The sequence below is a fragment of the Brienomyrus brachyistius genome, chromosome 18 (genome assembly GCF_023856365.1).
Source record: "Brienomyrus brachyistius isolate T26 chromosome 18, BBRACH_0.4, whole genome shotgun sequence".
NCBI lineage: Eukaryota > Metazoa > Chordata > Actinopteri > Osteoglossiformes > Mormyridae > Brienomyrus > Brienomyrus brachyistius.
Window position 1 is genome coordinate 3,576,840 of NC_064550.1, and position 17,871 is coordinate 3,594,710.

General features: G+C 40.3%; 1 protein-coding gene and 1 long non-coding RNA gene across 7 annotated transcripts; both read left to right on the top strand.

Annotated features, from left to right (window-relative positions):
* The first annotated feature begins 23 nt into the window (after positions 1-23).
* Positions 24-1,757, top strand: LOC125712706 (uncharacterized). Its single transcript, XR_007383381.1, has 4 exons — positions 24-185; positions 276-356; positions 707-853; positions 990-1,757. It is a non-coding gene; the product is annotated as an uncharacterized LOC125712706 (long non-coding RNA).
* Positions 1,758-3,937: 2,180 nt separating this feature from the next.
* On the top strand, positions 3,938-13,818 carry LOC125712698 (mucin-5AC-like). 6 transcript variants are annotated; one of them, XM_048983051.1, is made up of 15 exons: positions 3,938-4,257; positions 4,912-5,080; positions 5,256-5,512; positions 5,801-5,915; positions 6,429-6,553; positions 7,456-7,624; positions 7,802-8,404; positions 8,918-9,042; positions 9,945-10,016; positions 10,252-10,485; positions 11,028-11,105; positions 11,189-11,305; positions 11,655-11,813; positions 11,900-11,960; positions 12,226-13,818. In XM_048983051.1, exons 2-15 carry the CDS (start codon positions 4,912-4,914, stop codon positions 12,297-12,299), a joined length of 2,358 nt encoding a protein of 785 aa, XP_048839008.1. In that variant the 5' UTR covers positions 3,938-4,257; the 3' UTR covers positions 12,300-13,818. The 6 variants fall into 6 exon arrangements, with proteins under 6 accessions (XP_048839008.1, XP_048839006.1, XP_048839005.1 ...); XM_048983049.1 differs by having other exon boundaries at positions 3,940-4,257; positions 5,729-5,915; XM_048983048.1 differs by having other exon boundaries at positions 3,943-4,257; positions 5,657-5,915.
* The last annotated feature ends 4,053 nt before the right edge of the window (positions 13,819-17,871 follow it).

The following is a 17,871-nucleotide window of genomic DNA, read 5'->3' on the forward strand; positions in this document are numbered from 1 at the left end:
CGCCAGACGCACAGTCTGGATCGCGTTATTTTTTTCTGCACCAGCTCCCAGTTAGAGACACGTACCTGTTGGAGCGGTTTGGTTTATAGATAGATGACACTTCCAATGCACTTCTTCATACAGCCGTGACTTACTGGACGCTTGACGCAAATGAATAACTTCGAGAACCAGACCGACGCCAAAAGGTAACTTCGAGTTATGTTAATATTAATTTCCGTCTAATTACAATAAATATGATTAGTAGCGTTATTTGTCTATCCATCTGTCATGCTCAGGATGAAGGTAGGCGATATGGAGGTCGGGACTGACGCCAAAATGTATAACGTTAACTCTGAGGCCGAGAAACGCCCTAAAAGGTTGGTTATTTGGTTCGTTTCCAACCAGTTGCGATTAACCCTCCATCACAGAACATCTCCCAATGCCCAGTGTTAATGCTAAGTCATCTGTTAGCTAGCACTATACATTCAGTAAATCCAGGTTGTCAGTGTATTAGCTTGTTTTGTATGTTTGGACTTAACTTGTCACTATTTTGGGGTTAAGCATTAGCAAAAACCTTTGTCTGAGTGGGAGAGACCGTATGTAAGCAACACCGCATAAACTGCACTGATGCTTATTTCTGTGCAGATGGCATAGTATTTTGCATTATGTGTATTTTTTGTTACTTGAGTCATATCTGAAATGTATCTGTTTATGTATTAATTATTAGGTAGAATACAGATGCCCTCCTAAAGCTCACAACCCCAAGGCCTTTGCTGAAAGACCTAAACAAAGGACTAAGAACACTAATTGCCCAGCCTAGATGAGCTGAGCATCACCATGATGTACACTGTACAGGAAGGTGGCAGGAGAGCCTGTATGTATCTTATTTATTTTTACAATGTGTATTCTGCCCATTGGTTATGAAATCAACGTATTGTACAATGCTGGTTGACATTGCATTGTAGATTGATGGTAAACCAGCAGTTGATAACAATTCTTTCATTTTCCAGCTTCTGGAATCAGTGAGGAATGGGACATCATGTGCCAGGAGTTTTCAGCCATGGTCTGAAATCAGAAGTTACAGGGAGCTGCATAACCTCTTAGTTTAGTGTGATAAACTTTAAGAAAACCCCTTAGAACCAGTGTCCGCTGTGCCATTTTTGACTGTTCTGGTACTAGCCTAACGCCAAACTGGGCACAGGCTCTCTGATGGACTCACAAATGGGCTAGGCCTTACACAGCAGCACAGCCCACATCTGTAGCCCATTGGGGGGGAAAAACGGGTGGCAGCTTGCAGCCGACAAACTCAGAGAACACCAGTAACTCAGGATCATCGGCATAGTCAACTAAAAGGTGGATCAAAAACTGTGCTCTGCCTTTCACTGGCTGTGCAAAGCTGTTACAGTAATGCAAGGTGATCCCCCACCACCTTACACAATGGATGCTGTGCTGCAGTACTTTACTTACTCCCCTCATGAGGATTTGCTGCAGTGCCCATCTTTTGTTTTGTATATAGTTAACTGTCTATAGTTCCTTTTACAAACCTATACAGCTGGCCTGCAGTTACTGTATATTGATTGTAATCAAGTTCATTTAAAACAAATGCTGTTACGGACCATGAATTTTAACAATACGTTATTTTACAGTCACACTTTTTTAAATAACTTTTTAAAAGTTGTCCAAGTTTGTCGTACTTGCATCTCTGTCACAATATTTGCAAAATGACTGTATCCAAATATGTCACCTGATCTTAATTAAATCTTGTGCTTGTGAATGTGCACGTTTTGTACGTGTTTAACGCTTAATAACATGTTAAATGTGACTTTTTGGGAGAGGGAGAGGACCAGTAACTGCTTGTTGCACTCATGGGGCCTGCTGGAGATTTTTGGCCCCATAAATATATGTCATATTGGACCACTAACCATACTTGTTATGCATTGCTTTTATTATTTTTATTATTGTTAGTGTGATTATGAAGCAAGCACAGTATTGTTTTCCCATCACTTTTTTATTATTATTCAACCACTTAGCAACACTCTAGCAACCCCATAACAATATAGCGACAACCAACAGCACCTGCTTGCTGCTGCGAAGCAGTCATACTTGCATTTTCTTCTGGTAGTGCACCTTTTGTAGTTATTATTAGTGTGATTGCGAAGCAACCATACTATTATCATCTGTCATATTAATTTTTATTCAGCCTGATTTTTGGTATGCTTCTCTACAAATATTATACAACTTTCAACCCCAAACCAATGTCAACGTGTCGGTGTGCTTGTATATGGCTCACAGTCTCCAGGTATTGTCATTTTTTCACCCATTTTCAGCACTGTCACGTGAAATTTCTTCTGCCTGTGACATATCACAACTGTCAGGCTGATGGTGTAATCGCAATGATATTTAATTTCTTAATCAGTCTGTGCTAAGTGGCAATTGGTAAAGCACATTTTGCGAATCGTTTAGTACTTGCATCATTGCATTGTATAGACACAATTCTCTAATAAACCAATCAGAGCAGCTGAACCTTTTATCATTTAGGAACATCCATTTCTCATTCATATTCAACAATGGCTCATTGTATAAATCACTGCATGCTAAACGTAATGTACAGTAAGCAGTTTACACATTTGGCAGTTTGAAGAACAGTGAGCTTCCCCCCATTCCACAGGTGGAAGTTATGGTTAATTATTACCAATTACTTTATAGGGTCTATCCCAGTGCTGTGGCAGCAAAATAATAGAGCAAACAGCAAATGTAAGAGCAAGAGGCAGAGGTGTCAGAGTGAGTGGTGGAAGGTGCAGAGGAGTACCGAGAGGACGATGAAGAGGCAGGGGGCGTTAAAGAAGACCACATATAAAATGAGATCAGGACCACCATTGTTAACCATGTAATAAACCATGGCCTAAGCGTGACTGAGGCTGGGCGAAGGGTCTAGCGGTTACAGAGCCGCACCTCAGTAGCATCTATAATACGAACATTTGGAAATGAAAACAGGAATATAACCGAAATCCTGCACATTGCTTATACTGTCGGCCCTGGTTTATTGTACCTACCCTGTACTTGTACACATGTGGCTTTAATAGTTAATAACAATTACATTTAAATGAGCGCTAGTAACGGGCATTTTAAGTAATACAAGGGAAATACACACTTCTAACTGACGTACTACATAATGTATATTTCCGCGTTGGTATCGTCGTCTTCCTATACACCAATCAGTTTAGACAGGGGCGTGTCAGATTCAGTGTGTTTGGTGACCTTCACTACAACATGCACACCGAACAGCAGCCTGGGAAATGGGGCGAGGCTGCACATGGTCCAGCCCCGCCCACACTCCTATTCATTTCAAGGCGGAATTAAACGAAACTGATATAGCGAGAGCCAGCCAGAGAGAAGTCCAACCCATTTTATTAATGAATATTTTGAATTAAAGGTGTTATAGTTATTATGGATGATCAAAAGAATTGTATTATTCATTATAACACATAAAGAAACCTTTTGAAGAAACCATCATGTCACGTTGTATCCAAAAACGATCTGGATTTCCGACGTGTCTACATCGTAACATCTCAGTCCATAGGAACTTGATTCCGGGACATAATCGATCTCTCTATATATGGGACACATCGGATGAGAACAGGTCTAGTCCCCGGTACAGCAGCAGGGATGTAGCGAGGTGGCAGGGTCGTTTTCTTGTCTGTACTATTATCCGTATTATTCATTCCACCCATCTTAATATTGTATGGTATAAGTGTGTTAACTGCTGATAAAAGCAATGATAGGTCAATTTTAAATTAACACGCACCCATATGTTCCACAATCCACATGAAAATAGTTAGCCTTACAACATTTAATTTAGGATTGTCAGCCTAATATTAATATTATAATTTTGAAGTTTTGGGCATACTGCTTTAAATTGTAGAGAGATCTAGACTTAAGGTTACGGCTGGTTGTGTTTAATGCTTAGTGCCATGTACACTATACTCCTAAGCTGTGTTACTCCCTGGTTTCATTTTGTCCCTGTTGAGAAAAGACTGAATGAAGCAGACAGTGAGAAGTTGACCTGCCTCTACGTCCTTGTGGTTTGGATGCACGTGTAGCCGCGCCGCCTCGTTCTCCGTTTTGCAACTCTACTGTGGAGACGGAAATCACGTGAACTCTACATCTGGCACGGAAATGACGCTTCTAAAGAGAACTCGGCAGGCTGAGCGCGGAGCTGGATGGTGTGTCTATCAGCAAACGGTGGAAGAATTGTATCTGTGATCGTCGACAGAAAAAGTGAGTGAAAGAAAAACACAAACGGCAAATATTACTGTTAAAAATGTGCATAATTTACAAAATTATCCTTGCTCAGTAAAATACTTTTCATGATGTCTTTTTAAGATATTTTCTGAACGTCCTGCACATATCTTGCACGTCCACAGACGTACGTAAACATTTCATAGGTAAACGCATGTCTTAGTAGACAGACGTCCAAAAATTGAACCTCAATTACACATCGTGCAGACATGCACATATGGTCCTGGACTAACCAACGGTGTAACCTGAGATAAAAAGGCAGCAAATAAGTGAACAAATACAAAAGGCAAACATAAAAATTACATATGAACATAAAAACCGAACTGAAAGCATGTTGCGTGGAAAAATTAACAGTATGAATGTAGTCCACATAAAACAGGTAAAATAAGTGGCAATGTAACAAGTACTGAAATATTGGATAAAAAGGTGAATAAGTACAATACAAAAGGCAAAGAGAAAAAATTGTCTTTCTCCTCTGTTGATTTCGCTGTTGTGTTTGTTCCAAAATATGGTGACCGCTACCCAAAATGTAATCCATCGTGATTGCCTAGCTGTATTAGTACTGTACATGGCAATCAATATATATATATAGGCCAATAATTTTTCTTTAAAACTCCTTCTTTTTCCTTTTAGATGGACATGACAATTTCTGATGCTGGTTCACAACTGGCACTGGAAAAATGCAACACTTGTTGCAGAAATCTTTTTCATTGTCCTCTTTGCCCAACATTCAAGCCAGCAAGGAAGGCTAAGATTGAGACACATATACGTGCCCATATGAAAAATGCTATTCATTTCAAAGGTATGAACATTCCATTTCCAGTACAGTAATTTCCCCAATCCTTTTAAATGCCATACATTTTTATTGTACAAGTAACCCCAGTTTCTCATATAATTGGATGTACACATTCAACTATCTACTTTGCTTTCTTATCTAACATAATTTCGATTATGTTTAATATTTTTCTGTCTTGCAGGCAAAAGCATCTGTCGGTGCAGACTCCCATGCCGTGCTGAGGGTCATTATCACTGCCCTTTCTGTCAAAAGACAATCATTCGTCGGAATTGTATGGAAAGGCATTTAATAATATGCCAAGGGTGTCCACCAGCTGTAACATCCCTGGCCTCTGCACCGACACCTATAACTACATATGTACGACCACTGGCCTCTGCATCTACTCCAACAGCTGTAACATCGCAGGCCTCTACACCTAAAACTACATCTGTACCACACCTGGCTTCAGCGTCTACTACAACAGCTGTAACATCGCTGGCCTCTACATCTATAACTACATCTGTACCACACCTGGCTTCAGCATCTACTACAACAGCTGTAACATCGCTGGCCTCTACATCTATAACTACATCTGTACCACACCTGGCTTCAGCATCTACTACAACAGCTGTAACATCGCTGGCCTCTACATCTATAACTACATCTGTACCACACCTGGCTTCAGCATCTACTACAACAGCTGTAACATCGCTGGCCTCTACATCTATAACTACATCTGTACCACACCTGGCTTCAGCATCTACTACAACAGCTGTAACATCGCTGGCCTCTACACCTAAAACTACATATGTACCAGACTTTGCTTCAGTTGTAACATCACTGGACTCTGCACCTTCTACAGGTTTGACTTAACTGCCATCTCCACATTTTCCTATTGTGCTAGAACACTCAAGTTCCCTCCAACCAATACTATCTGGTACCGAAGCACATCTGTTGACAGTGAGATGCCATCATTGCAGTCTTCCTCTACACAGGGATATTCTATTCATATACATATTAAGGAAACACGTTCTTGTGTCAAAAGACATTATAAAAACTTCTTACCTAAAATGTGCATTGATGGAAATAATGGCATATTTCCTGTCCAGTAAAGTGGCCATGGATTTTCTGTGCCAGTATATGTACATAGAAAAGCCTGGGGAAGGACCGTCCTGTCATGTCAGAATAAAGGTTGAAGTCACGTTGTTGTTATGTGGGCTGAGCAGGCAGATCACACACTAAAGTGGCACCAGCTGACTTTCTGTCTCTGACAATGTAATATAACCTCTATCAATGGCTTATTTCAACCCCTGTTTCACTGCTTTAATTCACACGGTAACTTTCTGAGCCTTTTTCTTTTCATTCACCTTAACAGATAAAGGACTTTTCTATACTGCTCCAAGCTGGAGGTACATGCCGCTGGTTGTGCTGTCAGAGGCTGAGAAGAGATCAGTCCTGATGGAGCGTCACAGTAACCCTGGAAGTGGAAAACACTGTGACGTAAGAGGCAACAGAGACGGGGTCATTGCCAGCCGCTGGAGCTGATGTATATTGTGACATCACAATGGGTACACATGTAATAGTCACATCGGTGGGGGGGTGGGAGTAGTGTGCACAATGTATATAATGACATTGCAATGAGCGCATGCAGTAGTCACATCATGAAGGGGGGGTAGGCAATGTGTATCATGAGATTGCAATGGGCACACGTGGTAGTAACATCTTGAAAGGGGGGTGCACCATGTATATTGTGACATCACAATGGGCTTACATGCAATAGTCACATTGTGGGGGCGTGAAATATGAGAGAGATTTAAAAATAATTTTAAAGATTTCATCATTCAAAAGATTTACTAACACTGTTTAGGATACGGTTTCATAAAACAGCATAACAAAAAAATAATTGTTTGATACAGGACTACTATCTTCGTTGGGTATATCTTTCGTCTTCGTACTCGCAAGTGCAGTAAATTGGCCTAAGTAACGTGCAAATTCATGATATAAGGAAAGTACATTTATCTATTTGTTTGTTCGTTCGTTTATGGGAGGGCATGCCCCCCCCCATTTCCAACGCCCCTGTTGCTGGCTAAATTCACATTAGCAATGTAATGCACATAAAACATAAAATAAGTGGTGGTGTAATCTAGTACTGACCAATTAGAGTAATAAAGGTAGATCAATGCAGTACACAAAGGAAACAAAAAAACAAACGTATGTATAGCTTTTCTGTTGATTGCCATTTTCTTGTTAATTTCATTGTTGTGTTTGTGCCAAAATATGGTGACCACCACCCATGATGCAATGTGTCATAACGCGACTGCCTGTGTTGTATTAGTACTGTACATGGAAATTAACATTTAAAAAAAACAATTTTTCTTTAAACTCCTTCTTTTCCCTTTTAGATGGTCTTATCAGTTTGTGATGCTGGTTCACAGCCAGCGGTGGAGAAGTGCAGCACTTGTTGCAGAAATCTTTTTCATTGTCCTCTTTGCCCAACATTCAAGCCAGCAAGGAAGGCTAAGATTGAGACACATATACGTGCCCATATGAAAAATGCTATTCATTTCAAAGGTATGAACATTCCATTTCCAGTACAGTAATTTCCCCAGTCCTTTTAAATGACAGACTCGTATTTGTATTGTACAAGTAACCCCTATTTCTCATATAATTGGATGTGCACATTCAGCTATCTACTTTGCTTTCTTATCTAACAATTTCCATTATATTAAATATTTTTCTGTCTTGCAGGCAAACGCATCTGTCGGTGCAGACTCCCATGCCGTGCTGAGGGTCATTACCACTGCCCTTTCTGTCAAAAGACAATCATTCGTCGGAATTGTATGGAAAGGCATTTAATAATATGCCAAGGGTGTCCACCAGCTGTAACATCCCTGGCCTCTGCACCGACACCTATAACTACATATGTACGACCACTGGCCTCTGCATCTACTCCAACAGCTGTAACATCGCAGGCCTCTACACCTAAAACTACATCTGTACCACACCTGGCTTCAGCATCTACTACAACAGCTGTAACATCGCTGGCCTCTACATCTACAACTACATCTGTACCACACATGGCTTCAGCATCTACTACAACAGCTGTAACATCGCTGGCCTCTACATCTACAACTACATCTGTACCACACCTGGCTTCAGCATCTACTACAACAGCTGTAACATCTCTGGCTTCTACATCTACAACTACATATGTACGACACCTGGCCTTTGCATCTACTCCAACAGCTGTAACATTGCTGGCCTCTACACCTACAACTACGTATGTACGGCACATAGCCTCTACATCTACTACTACAGCTGTAACATCGCTGGACTCTGCACCTTCTACAGGTTTGACTTAACTGCCATCTCCACATTCTCCTATTGTGCTAGAACACTCAAGTTCCCTCCAACCAATACTATCTGGTACCGAAGCACATCTGTTGACAGTGAGATGCCATCATTGCAGTCTTCCTCTACACAGGGATATTCTATTCATATACATATTAAGGAAACACGTTCTTGTGTCAAAAGACATTATAAAAACTTCTTACCTAAAATGTGCATTGATGGAAATAATGGCATATTTCCTGTCCAGTAAAGTGGCCATGGATTTTCTGTGCCAGTATATGTACATAGAAAAGCCTGGGGAAGGACCGTCCTGTCATGTCAGAATAAAGGTTGAAGTCACGTTGTTGTTATGTGGGCTGAGCAGGCAGATCACACACTAAAGTGGCACCGGCTGACTTTCTGTCTCTGATAATGTAATATAACCTCTATCAATGGCTTATTTCAACCCCTGTTTCACCGCTTTAATTCACACGGTAACGTTCTGAGCCTTTTTCTTTTCATTCACCTTAACAGATAACAGGCTTTTCTATACTGCTCCAAGCTGGAGGTACATGCCACTGGTTGTGCTGTCAGAGGCTGAGAAGAGATCAGTTCTGATGGAGCGTCACAGTAACCCTGGAAGTGGAAAACACTGTGACGTAAGAGGCAACAGAGACGGGGTCATTGCCAGCCGCTGGAGCTGATGTATATTGTGACATCACAAGTGACTACTGCATGTGTGCCCAGTCATGGAAGGAGGGGGTGCACGATGTATATTGTGAAGGGGTGTGATGTGAGAATGATTTAAAAATTATTTAAAGATTGCATCATATGACTAGCACTATTTAGGGTACAGTTAAATAAAATACAAACATAAAAAAGTACTTGTTCCATATGATAAAATGTTTGTCTGATATAGGACTATAATCTTTGCCAGGCTTATTTCGTTCTCGTGCTCTACATATGCAGCAGATTGGCCTCAGTAGCATGCAAATACATAATAAAAGATAGGGAATGCACATTTATTTACCTGTTTGTTTGACTGTTTATTGGGGGGGCTCACCCCTCCATCCTCTCTATTTCTGATGGCCCTATTATCAGTTAATATTGGCCTACACTGATTCATGATGTGAAGAAGTGGGTTATGTATAACACATGTTAGGGCGGCACAGTGGTGCAGTGGTTAGCACTGTTGCCTCACACTTTTGGGACCAGCATTCCGTGTCATCATGGGATTTCCTCCAGGTACTCCAGTTCCCCCCCCCCATTACCAAGTGTACCCTGTGATGGGTTTGCACCCCGTCCTTGGTTGTTCCCTGCCAAGCCTCTATAGGCTCGGGACCCCGTGATCCTAAATAGGACAACCAGAAAATGTACGGATATATAAAAGATATGTGTCAGTCACAGATTCTTTGGTTTACATACTTTTTCACCTTGCATGCATCATAAACAGATGACCATAGTCTCCAAATTTGCATTAAGTAAAAAATTCCTAGAAGGTGATATTTTTCATTGTGTTATTTAGCTGCTTGATTGCAAGACATGCAATCTTTTCTTTCAGATCAAAGGTTCTCACCGCTGCCAGCTGAATGATCCCATCAAGACTGTTGTCCCGGTTTTACATACAATTAAGGTACTGCTTGTAACATTTTTTGCACAGTGTTGTGAATTAATAGGATAATCAGAAGCCTGATAATAATAATAATAATAAGTTTATTTTTATAGCGCCTTTCTCACACTCAAGGACGCTTTACAATGCAAACAGTGATACAGAAAACAATGCAACAGCAACAATAACAACAGAACAAGAACAGCAGTGTTACATAGTAGCAGTTATATTTGATATGATTTGATAAATCTGTCCACAGCTAGAAGAAGCCTGGGATGTGCTTGGTTTGGATTTAATTGGACCACTACCCGAAACAGCACGACACAACAAATTTGTGATAACCATGACAGACCTGTACACAAAGTGGGTCATTGCAGAGCCTCTGCAGTCTAAGGCTGTAAATGAGGTGTCTTTAGCAATTACCACAAAGTTGTGCATGTTCGGCATGGTCAGGCACATCATTACAGATCAAGATAAGGAATTCATCAAGGAGGTAAACTTTTTGTAGAACTTTGTGGAACTTAATCTTTTTTAATAATGTTTTTTCCCCACACTGCTTCATCTACATGTTATTCTTCACATACGTGTCTTATGGCCGACTGAACTGGTTGTGTCATCAACACATGATAGGTCGGAATGCAGGGTGTTGATATGCATGGATGATCTGAAATAAAAAGGGGCATATTCTATATATTACTCATTAGTATTGTAGCACTGCATTCCTGATAACTCAACAACCTATTTTAAAAAGTACCAATGAAACATTTGAATAGAATGGATTTGTAATGCAAATTTCCGCAAGTGAATGCTAATTTCACTAGCGTTTGCAGCTAACATAAGATGGCAGTTCTTACAGATATGCAAGCATTAATTAGCACACGGTAAATTGTGTAGCAGTAAATGAGTGCCTCTTTGGTTTTACGTCACTGCTGCATTCCAAACCCAGCATCTCCTTTACTGAGTCAACCATAGATTCTCTTGGCAGTATGACTCGGGTATATAATGTAAATATAACTGTTGATCATTCATCCACAGCTCAATGACAGCATATTCAGCAGGTTGAAAATTAAAAATGCAGTGTCCAGCGTTTATCATCCACAGCCCAGTGGGCAGGTACCCTCCGCTCCTCTCAGATGTATTATTGTTAAGTCACTTGTGTTTATTCAACAAATTCACAAATGGATTGAAATGTACAGGATGAATTATCCAACCAAGACATCAAGCGTACTCTCAGAAAATATATGAATGAAAGTAATAATGACTGGGACCTTCATCTGCCTGTTGTGGTGTATGGCGTTAATACTGCAAAACAGGTTGGTTTCTTTACAAATAAACTTATACAATATCAACCACTAAAAGTGTGAATTGTAAACTTTTTTTAAACAAAAGTTGCAACTGAAAGATGTACAGGCAATGATATATCAGTTTATGATTATTAGAATTTCGTCTCAGGCACGTGCAGGGGTGAGGGCTGGGGCTACTTTTTCCACCTTTTGTACAAACTATTAAAAATGCTTCCCTTTAAAGGTACAGGGTGCCTTAATAATTACGCGGCAAAGGCTTTGAGCAGCTGTCTCTGCTCGGTACTGTTCAGTCTCACGGTGGATGTTTTCTTGGATATATTGGATTCGGTCTGTTAATGTGTAGCTTCTTCATGGTCAGAACTCCACCAGGCAGAGCCCCTACTTCCTCCTCTTCCACCGGCACCCTCGCCTGCTAGAAGTGACGAGTCCCTGTCCCAAGGCAGAGAATTTGGAAGTTGCTCACCCAGAAGAGGACACTGACAGCAAAGTGAATGAGATGAAACCTTTGAGTGAAACGGTTTGTACCTCTGCAGGAGACACCAGTAAATTCCAGTAATTGTTTTCCGTATGTATTCATTTATAGGTGCTGTTTTTTGTTTGAAGGTCCTTAGCAATGTGGAGAGAGTAGAGAGCGAGCAACAAAATAGCGTTGAAGACCAAAAGTGTAAGTATGTAAGAGTATGTTCAGTTCAGGCTGCTGATGATGTACTACTTTTACAAGACCCCAAAAAATTCCAGACTGGAAACATGCTGAACAGTTACCACCAAGGACTTATTCTGCTGCCATCATTACTTCCAATGGTGTGGCCACTGTGATGAAGGGCAGCTCAACATTCTGTAAAGTCAAACTGTTAAGATTCAGCTTGTACTATAGGTGCAAAAAAATGCATGTTTGAGATTTATATCGTCAGTAATATTTGTGTTATCAGATGCACCAAATGAAGGGACGTTTCTGCAGGACCATTGCTATTCTACCATTGAAGTGAAGAAAGAGGAACCATAATCTCTCAGGTCCTCCCTGGGGAGGTGACAGAGCCTGCAGTGCACTGGATCAGCACTGAGGATCAGCATAAGCCCCCCAGATAGGTCTTGGAGGTAGAGTATACTGAGGCAAAAGATGTCATTATATTCATCTTTCAGTCTCAGGAGGACATGGAGATATTACCCACTAAGGGGTTGATTCTCCCACTTAAGCCAAAAAAATTGCTTAAAAAGTTATGCTCACTTGAGTTGAGTGTTTTGTCCTCAATTGCAGTTACCCTGAAAAAGAAGGTGCAGCCATGCCAGTGTTTCCCTAGTTTTTTTTTTTTACTTTATGCTGGTTGATATATGTATAATCACTTGTTAAATAAAATGCTTAAAACTTCCCCTTTGTGGCTGAGAGCCTGAAGCATTATCTGTACAAAATTCCTCGCTCCCAGTTTTGCTCTATTCAAAACCCACGCCAGCGAAAATTTGTGCCAATAATTGGATCTTGAGAATCTCAGTCAGGATTTTAAACCAAATAAGGATCTCATTTGAGATGCCAAACGTTTCAGTGTACACGCCAATATCATACAGTCATTTATTCGAACCATCTCTTGCTGATGGGGCATTTACAATTTGGAAATGAAAGAGCCTATGTTGTATTAGAGAATTGTATATAGATGACAAATTTGTTTCTTTTATGTAGTTGAAAGTACAATATGATCTTCAAGAGTCTCACTTTTTTCATTTTTTACAAGTCACATTATGTACAAGCAAATATTCTACAATATTTAACTAAACCGAAGATTTGTGTCATTTATTATCTGTTTAATTCCCATCCAGAGTTTAAACACCCGATCTCTCATTTTGTTTCTACATTTTTAAGTCCAGTCAACGATGCCAACTTTAAAGAGGCTTGGGCCAAAGAACTGAATGAAATAGTGACAGGCGAAATCTGGCTAAAAGAATTATTCGACGTGTAAATGCTCGGTTAACTCTAGATACCAGTTGATTCAGTTTAAAGTTTTACATACGATCTACTATTCAAAAACAAAACTGAACAAGATATATGATTCTATTTCTCCTCAGTGTAATAGGTGCAACGTAGCTGAAGGGACGTTGTCACACACATTTTGGTTCTGCCCTTTTCTATCGGATTTTTGGTCTAAAATATTTTATTTGGTTTTCGGGGGTTTTCAATAAACATCTTCAAATGGATGGAGTTTTAGTGATTTTTGGCTTCGCAGAAGTGGCAAAAACTCTTATTTTCAACAACAGGCTCTAATGACTGGTGTGGTTGCCGCCAAGAAGATAATCCTTCTTAACTGGAAATCCACTGACACTCCCATGTTTTAATCACTGGTTAAATGAGGTGCTCTTTATTATTCAATTGTAAAAATTGCGCTCACATGTCCCCTGTTCCATTTGTATATCAATGCTGATCAATGCTGTTTGTGATGGATATTGTGAGCCATTTCCTCCCCCTCCTTTTCTTTCTTCTTTTCCCTGCCTTTTTTGATTATTGCTTATTGTTCGTCCTTAATTATTGAAAATTTAAAATAAAAAAATTACAAAAAAAAAGGCTTTTTGGGGAAAAATACTTTTCCTTCCTGGTTGTAAACAGTGTGAGAGCTTCGCTCGTGTCATTACACAGATTCCTGGTAGTGATGGGAAGCTGTGTTAACTGTGTTAAATGACACTCCGGTGACATCATCGCTCATAATCGCAGCCTAAAACAGCAGCTCCTCCAAAACAACATCGTTAAATTGTAAAATTAAAAAAAAAAAAAATCTTGTACATATTTGAATCGTTAAGGTACAAGAAAAGGGAAGAGAGATGGAAATAAGAAAGACAAAAATGAAGAAGCTGCAAATGAAGAAATTGCAGAGAACAGCTCTCCAGCACAGGCGTGAGATGGCGGAGCTAATGCTTAACCCCCATTTAAACGAAGCGGCAAGTTTAACGAAAGTTAACCCCGGAGTTTCGTAGGAACACGAAATAACAACTGAACAATATTAAACCTGAGCTCACCAACACTGACCAAAAACGGCAGAGGCAGAGACTGAAAAGGTAAAAGATCGTGCTCAAAACTTAACACAGGTGTTAATATGATAAAAGTCAGGAATGAACAAGAAAATGAACTGCTCGACCAATAAGGGATGAGTTTGTGGAAAAGTTACTAGGAGACATGCTGGAGATTCTCCCGATTAGGCGGCTTCATACTGAGAGGGCACATGGGGCGCTCACTTTGAGACGTCCCAGGGACAGTGAGGACAACGATCAATAATCATCCGATTCCACTGCTATAAAACTGAACAGGGGAGCCTACGCTAGGCCTGGGGTAAGAAAAAATATTCCTGAATGAGAGTCCAATATATTTTGATGCCGATTACCCCCAAGTGAGCCTGCAAAAGCATAAGGAATATTTTGAAGCAAAACAGGTATTGAAGCAGAGAAATGTCAGATTCCGGACTCCATGCTAAGTTACGAGTATTCTATGATCATGGGACTGTACTAACCTGTGGAGGAAGCGATTGCTGACATGAAAGATAGGATTACCCATCACTGTGGCCATACCAAGAGAGAGCCTGGCTGAGCAGCTATCCCTCTCTGCATGGGAAGACTGAGACAGCAGGGGGTCGGAGGAGAGCGTGAGGAGAATATCAGAAAGACTACGACCTTTCAGAAGACAGTCTTCACCCCCTCCAAAAACCATTAGCTCTTACTAATCTTAAAATCCTGCATGTCTTAAGAAATTTATGCGGTGTATATATGTATATATATGGCCTCCTCCCATATATATATATGGGCCATATATATACATATATACACCGCATAAATTTATATATTTATAAAACATATATATATATATATATATATATATATATATATATATATATATATATGGGAGGAGGCCCCGGGGAAGACCCAGGACATGCTGGAGGGTGTCCTCAGGATCCCCCCAGAGGAGCTGGATGAAGTGGCCGGGGAGAGGGAAGTCTGGGCTTCCCTGCTGAGACTGCTACCCTAGCGACCCGACCTCGGATTAAGTGGGAGATGATGGATGGATGGATGGATATATATACATGAATATGTCATAAACTGAGAAAAGAAGAGTGTTGGTGGAGTCCAATTGAGTCGTGTTGAAATTACATTGTTTGGCAGTATAACCAAATAAAAATGTTTATATTAATAAACACTTGCAATTTTTGTCATAATTGTATAATGCATACAAAATAAACTATCATCACTTGTGTGGCGGAGCTCAAACTTTTTGCAGGACATGGGGGATTGCAACGCGATGCTATTGTCACATTTTAATAATCAAGTAAATATAGATAATGGAGTTGTTTATGCTAAGAGTTAAACTGCAATAATAGTATCACAACTATATTTTTTTAATTGAATAAATTAGAATATCACAGGATTGCGATTAAGGTGACATATAAACATAAACACAATCTCATGTACAGAATCTGAAATTCAGTCAGGGACATCTCATGCTCCTCCTGGCCCAGAAGATGTAGTTACTGTCAGCTGGTTTTATACACATAATGTTCTGAAATAAGCTAATGTTACAGCTGATATACCTCCAAATTTATCAGTCAGCAAAAACAATGCACAACAGCTCTTTTAGTGTAGGCAGCAAATGACTATTTACACATGCACTCATGTGAACCATCTCTGTTATCCAAACCAAACCAAATGAAAGTGAGGAAATACTTAGTGATCTTTCAAGAAACCCAGGAGATGTGTACCATAAACCGAAAATTAACAAAACTGTAAGTTACCTTCAAAATACAGTAGCATAATAATATATAATGTCTAGAACTTTGGTCATGAACACACATGTAAAAAGTAGACAACTGACAACAGAGTCCCTCTTGATCACAACATGGCAAGGAACGTGGCATTAACCTTAAGGCCTTGTTATTCTTGATACTTAGTGAGGAACGTCTCCATGTCCTCATCACGGTGAAAAAGGAGGATAAAGGGGTCCTTTGCCTCAGCACAGTCTCCTTCCAGGACCTCTCTGAGGGCCTTCTGCGGATCTTCAGTGCTGATCTGGAGCATTGCAGGCTCTGTCACCTCCCCAGGGAGAACCTGAGAGATCACGGTTCCTCCATCTTCACTTCAAGGGTAGAATAGCAATGGTCCTGCAGAAACGTCCCTTCATTTGGTGCATCTGATGACACAAATATTACTGACGATATAAATCTCAAACATGCGTTTTTTGCACCTATAGTACAAGCTGAATCATAACAGTTTGACTTTACAGAATGTTGAGCTGCCCTTCATCACAGTGGCCACACCATTGGAAATTATGATGGCAGTAGAATAAGCCCTTGGTGGTAACTGTTCAGCATGTTTCCAGTCTGGAATTTTTTTGGGGTCTTGTAAAAGTAGTACATCATCAGCAGCCTGAACTGAACATACTCTTACATACTTACACTTTTGGTCTTCAACGCTATTTTGTTGCTCGCTCTCTACTCTCTCCACATTGCTGAGGACCTTCAAACAAAAAACAGCACCTATAAATGAATACATACGGAAAACAATTATTGGAATTTCCTGGCGTCTCCTGCAGAGGTACAAACCGTTTCACTCAAAGGTTTCATCTCATTCACTTTGCTGTCAGTGTCATCTTCTGGGTGAGCAACTTCCAAATTCTCTGCCTTGGGACAGGGACTCGTCACTTCTGGCAGGCGAGGGTGCCGGTGGAAGAGGAGGAAGTAGGGGCTCTGCCTGGTGGAGTTCTGACCATGAAGAAGCTACACATTAACAGACCGAACCCAATATATCCAAGAAAACATCCACCGCGAGACTGAACAGTACCGAGCAGAGACAGCTGCTCAAAGCCTTTGCCGCGTAATTATTAAGGCACCCTGTACCTTTAAAGGGAAGCATTTTTAATAGTTTGTGCAAAAGGTGGAAAAAGTAGCCCCAGCCCCCACCCCTGCACGTGCCTGAGACGGAATTATAATAATCATAAATTGATATGTTGCCTGTATTTCAATTGTAGTTTTGTAAAGAAAAATTTTAAAGGTTTATAATTTACATTTTTAGTGGTTGATACTGTAGAAGTTTATTTGTAAAGATACAAACCTCTTTTCCAACCTGTTTTGCAGTATTAACGCCATACACCATAGCAGGTAGGTGGAGGTCCCAGTCATTACGACTGCCATTCACATATTTTCTGAGAGTACGCTTGATGTCTTGGTTGGATAATTCATCCTGTACATTTCAATCCATTTGTGAATTTGTTGAATAAACACAGGTGATTTAACAATAATACTTCTGAGAGGAGCGGAGGGTACCTGCCCACTGGGCTGTGGATGATAAACGCTGGACACCGCATTTTTAATTTTCAGCCTGCTAAATATGCTGTCATTGAGCTGTGGATGAATGATCAACAGTTATATTTACATTATATACCCGAGTCGTACTGCCAAGAGAATCTATGGTAGACTCAGTAAAGGAGATGCTGGGTTTGGAATGCAGCAGTGACATGAAACCAAAGAGGCACTCATTTACTGCTCACTCGGTATACACAATTTACCGTGTGCTAATTAATGCTTGTATATTTGTAAGAACTGCCATCTTATGTT

What these genes read in the sequence shown, in the direction of transcription:
- LOC125712698 (XM_048983045.1), top strand. Translation starts at nt 4,912, where the DNA reads ATGGACATGACAATTTCTGATGCTGGTTCACAACTGGCACTGGAAAAA. An exon ending in GAAGTGGAAAACACTGTGAC is followed by an intron (nt 9,043 to 9,944) that starts GTAAGAGGCAAC and finishes CTTTTCTTTCAG; the next exon opens with ATCAAAGGTTCTCACCGCTG. An exon ending in CGGTTTTACATACAATTAAG is followed by an intron (nt 10,017 to 10,251) that starts GTACTGCTTGTA and finishes ATCTGTCCACAG; the next exon opens with CTAGAAGAAGCCTGGGATGT.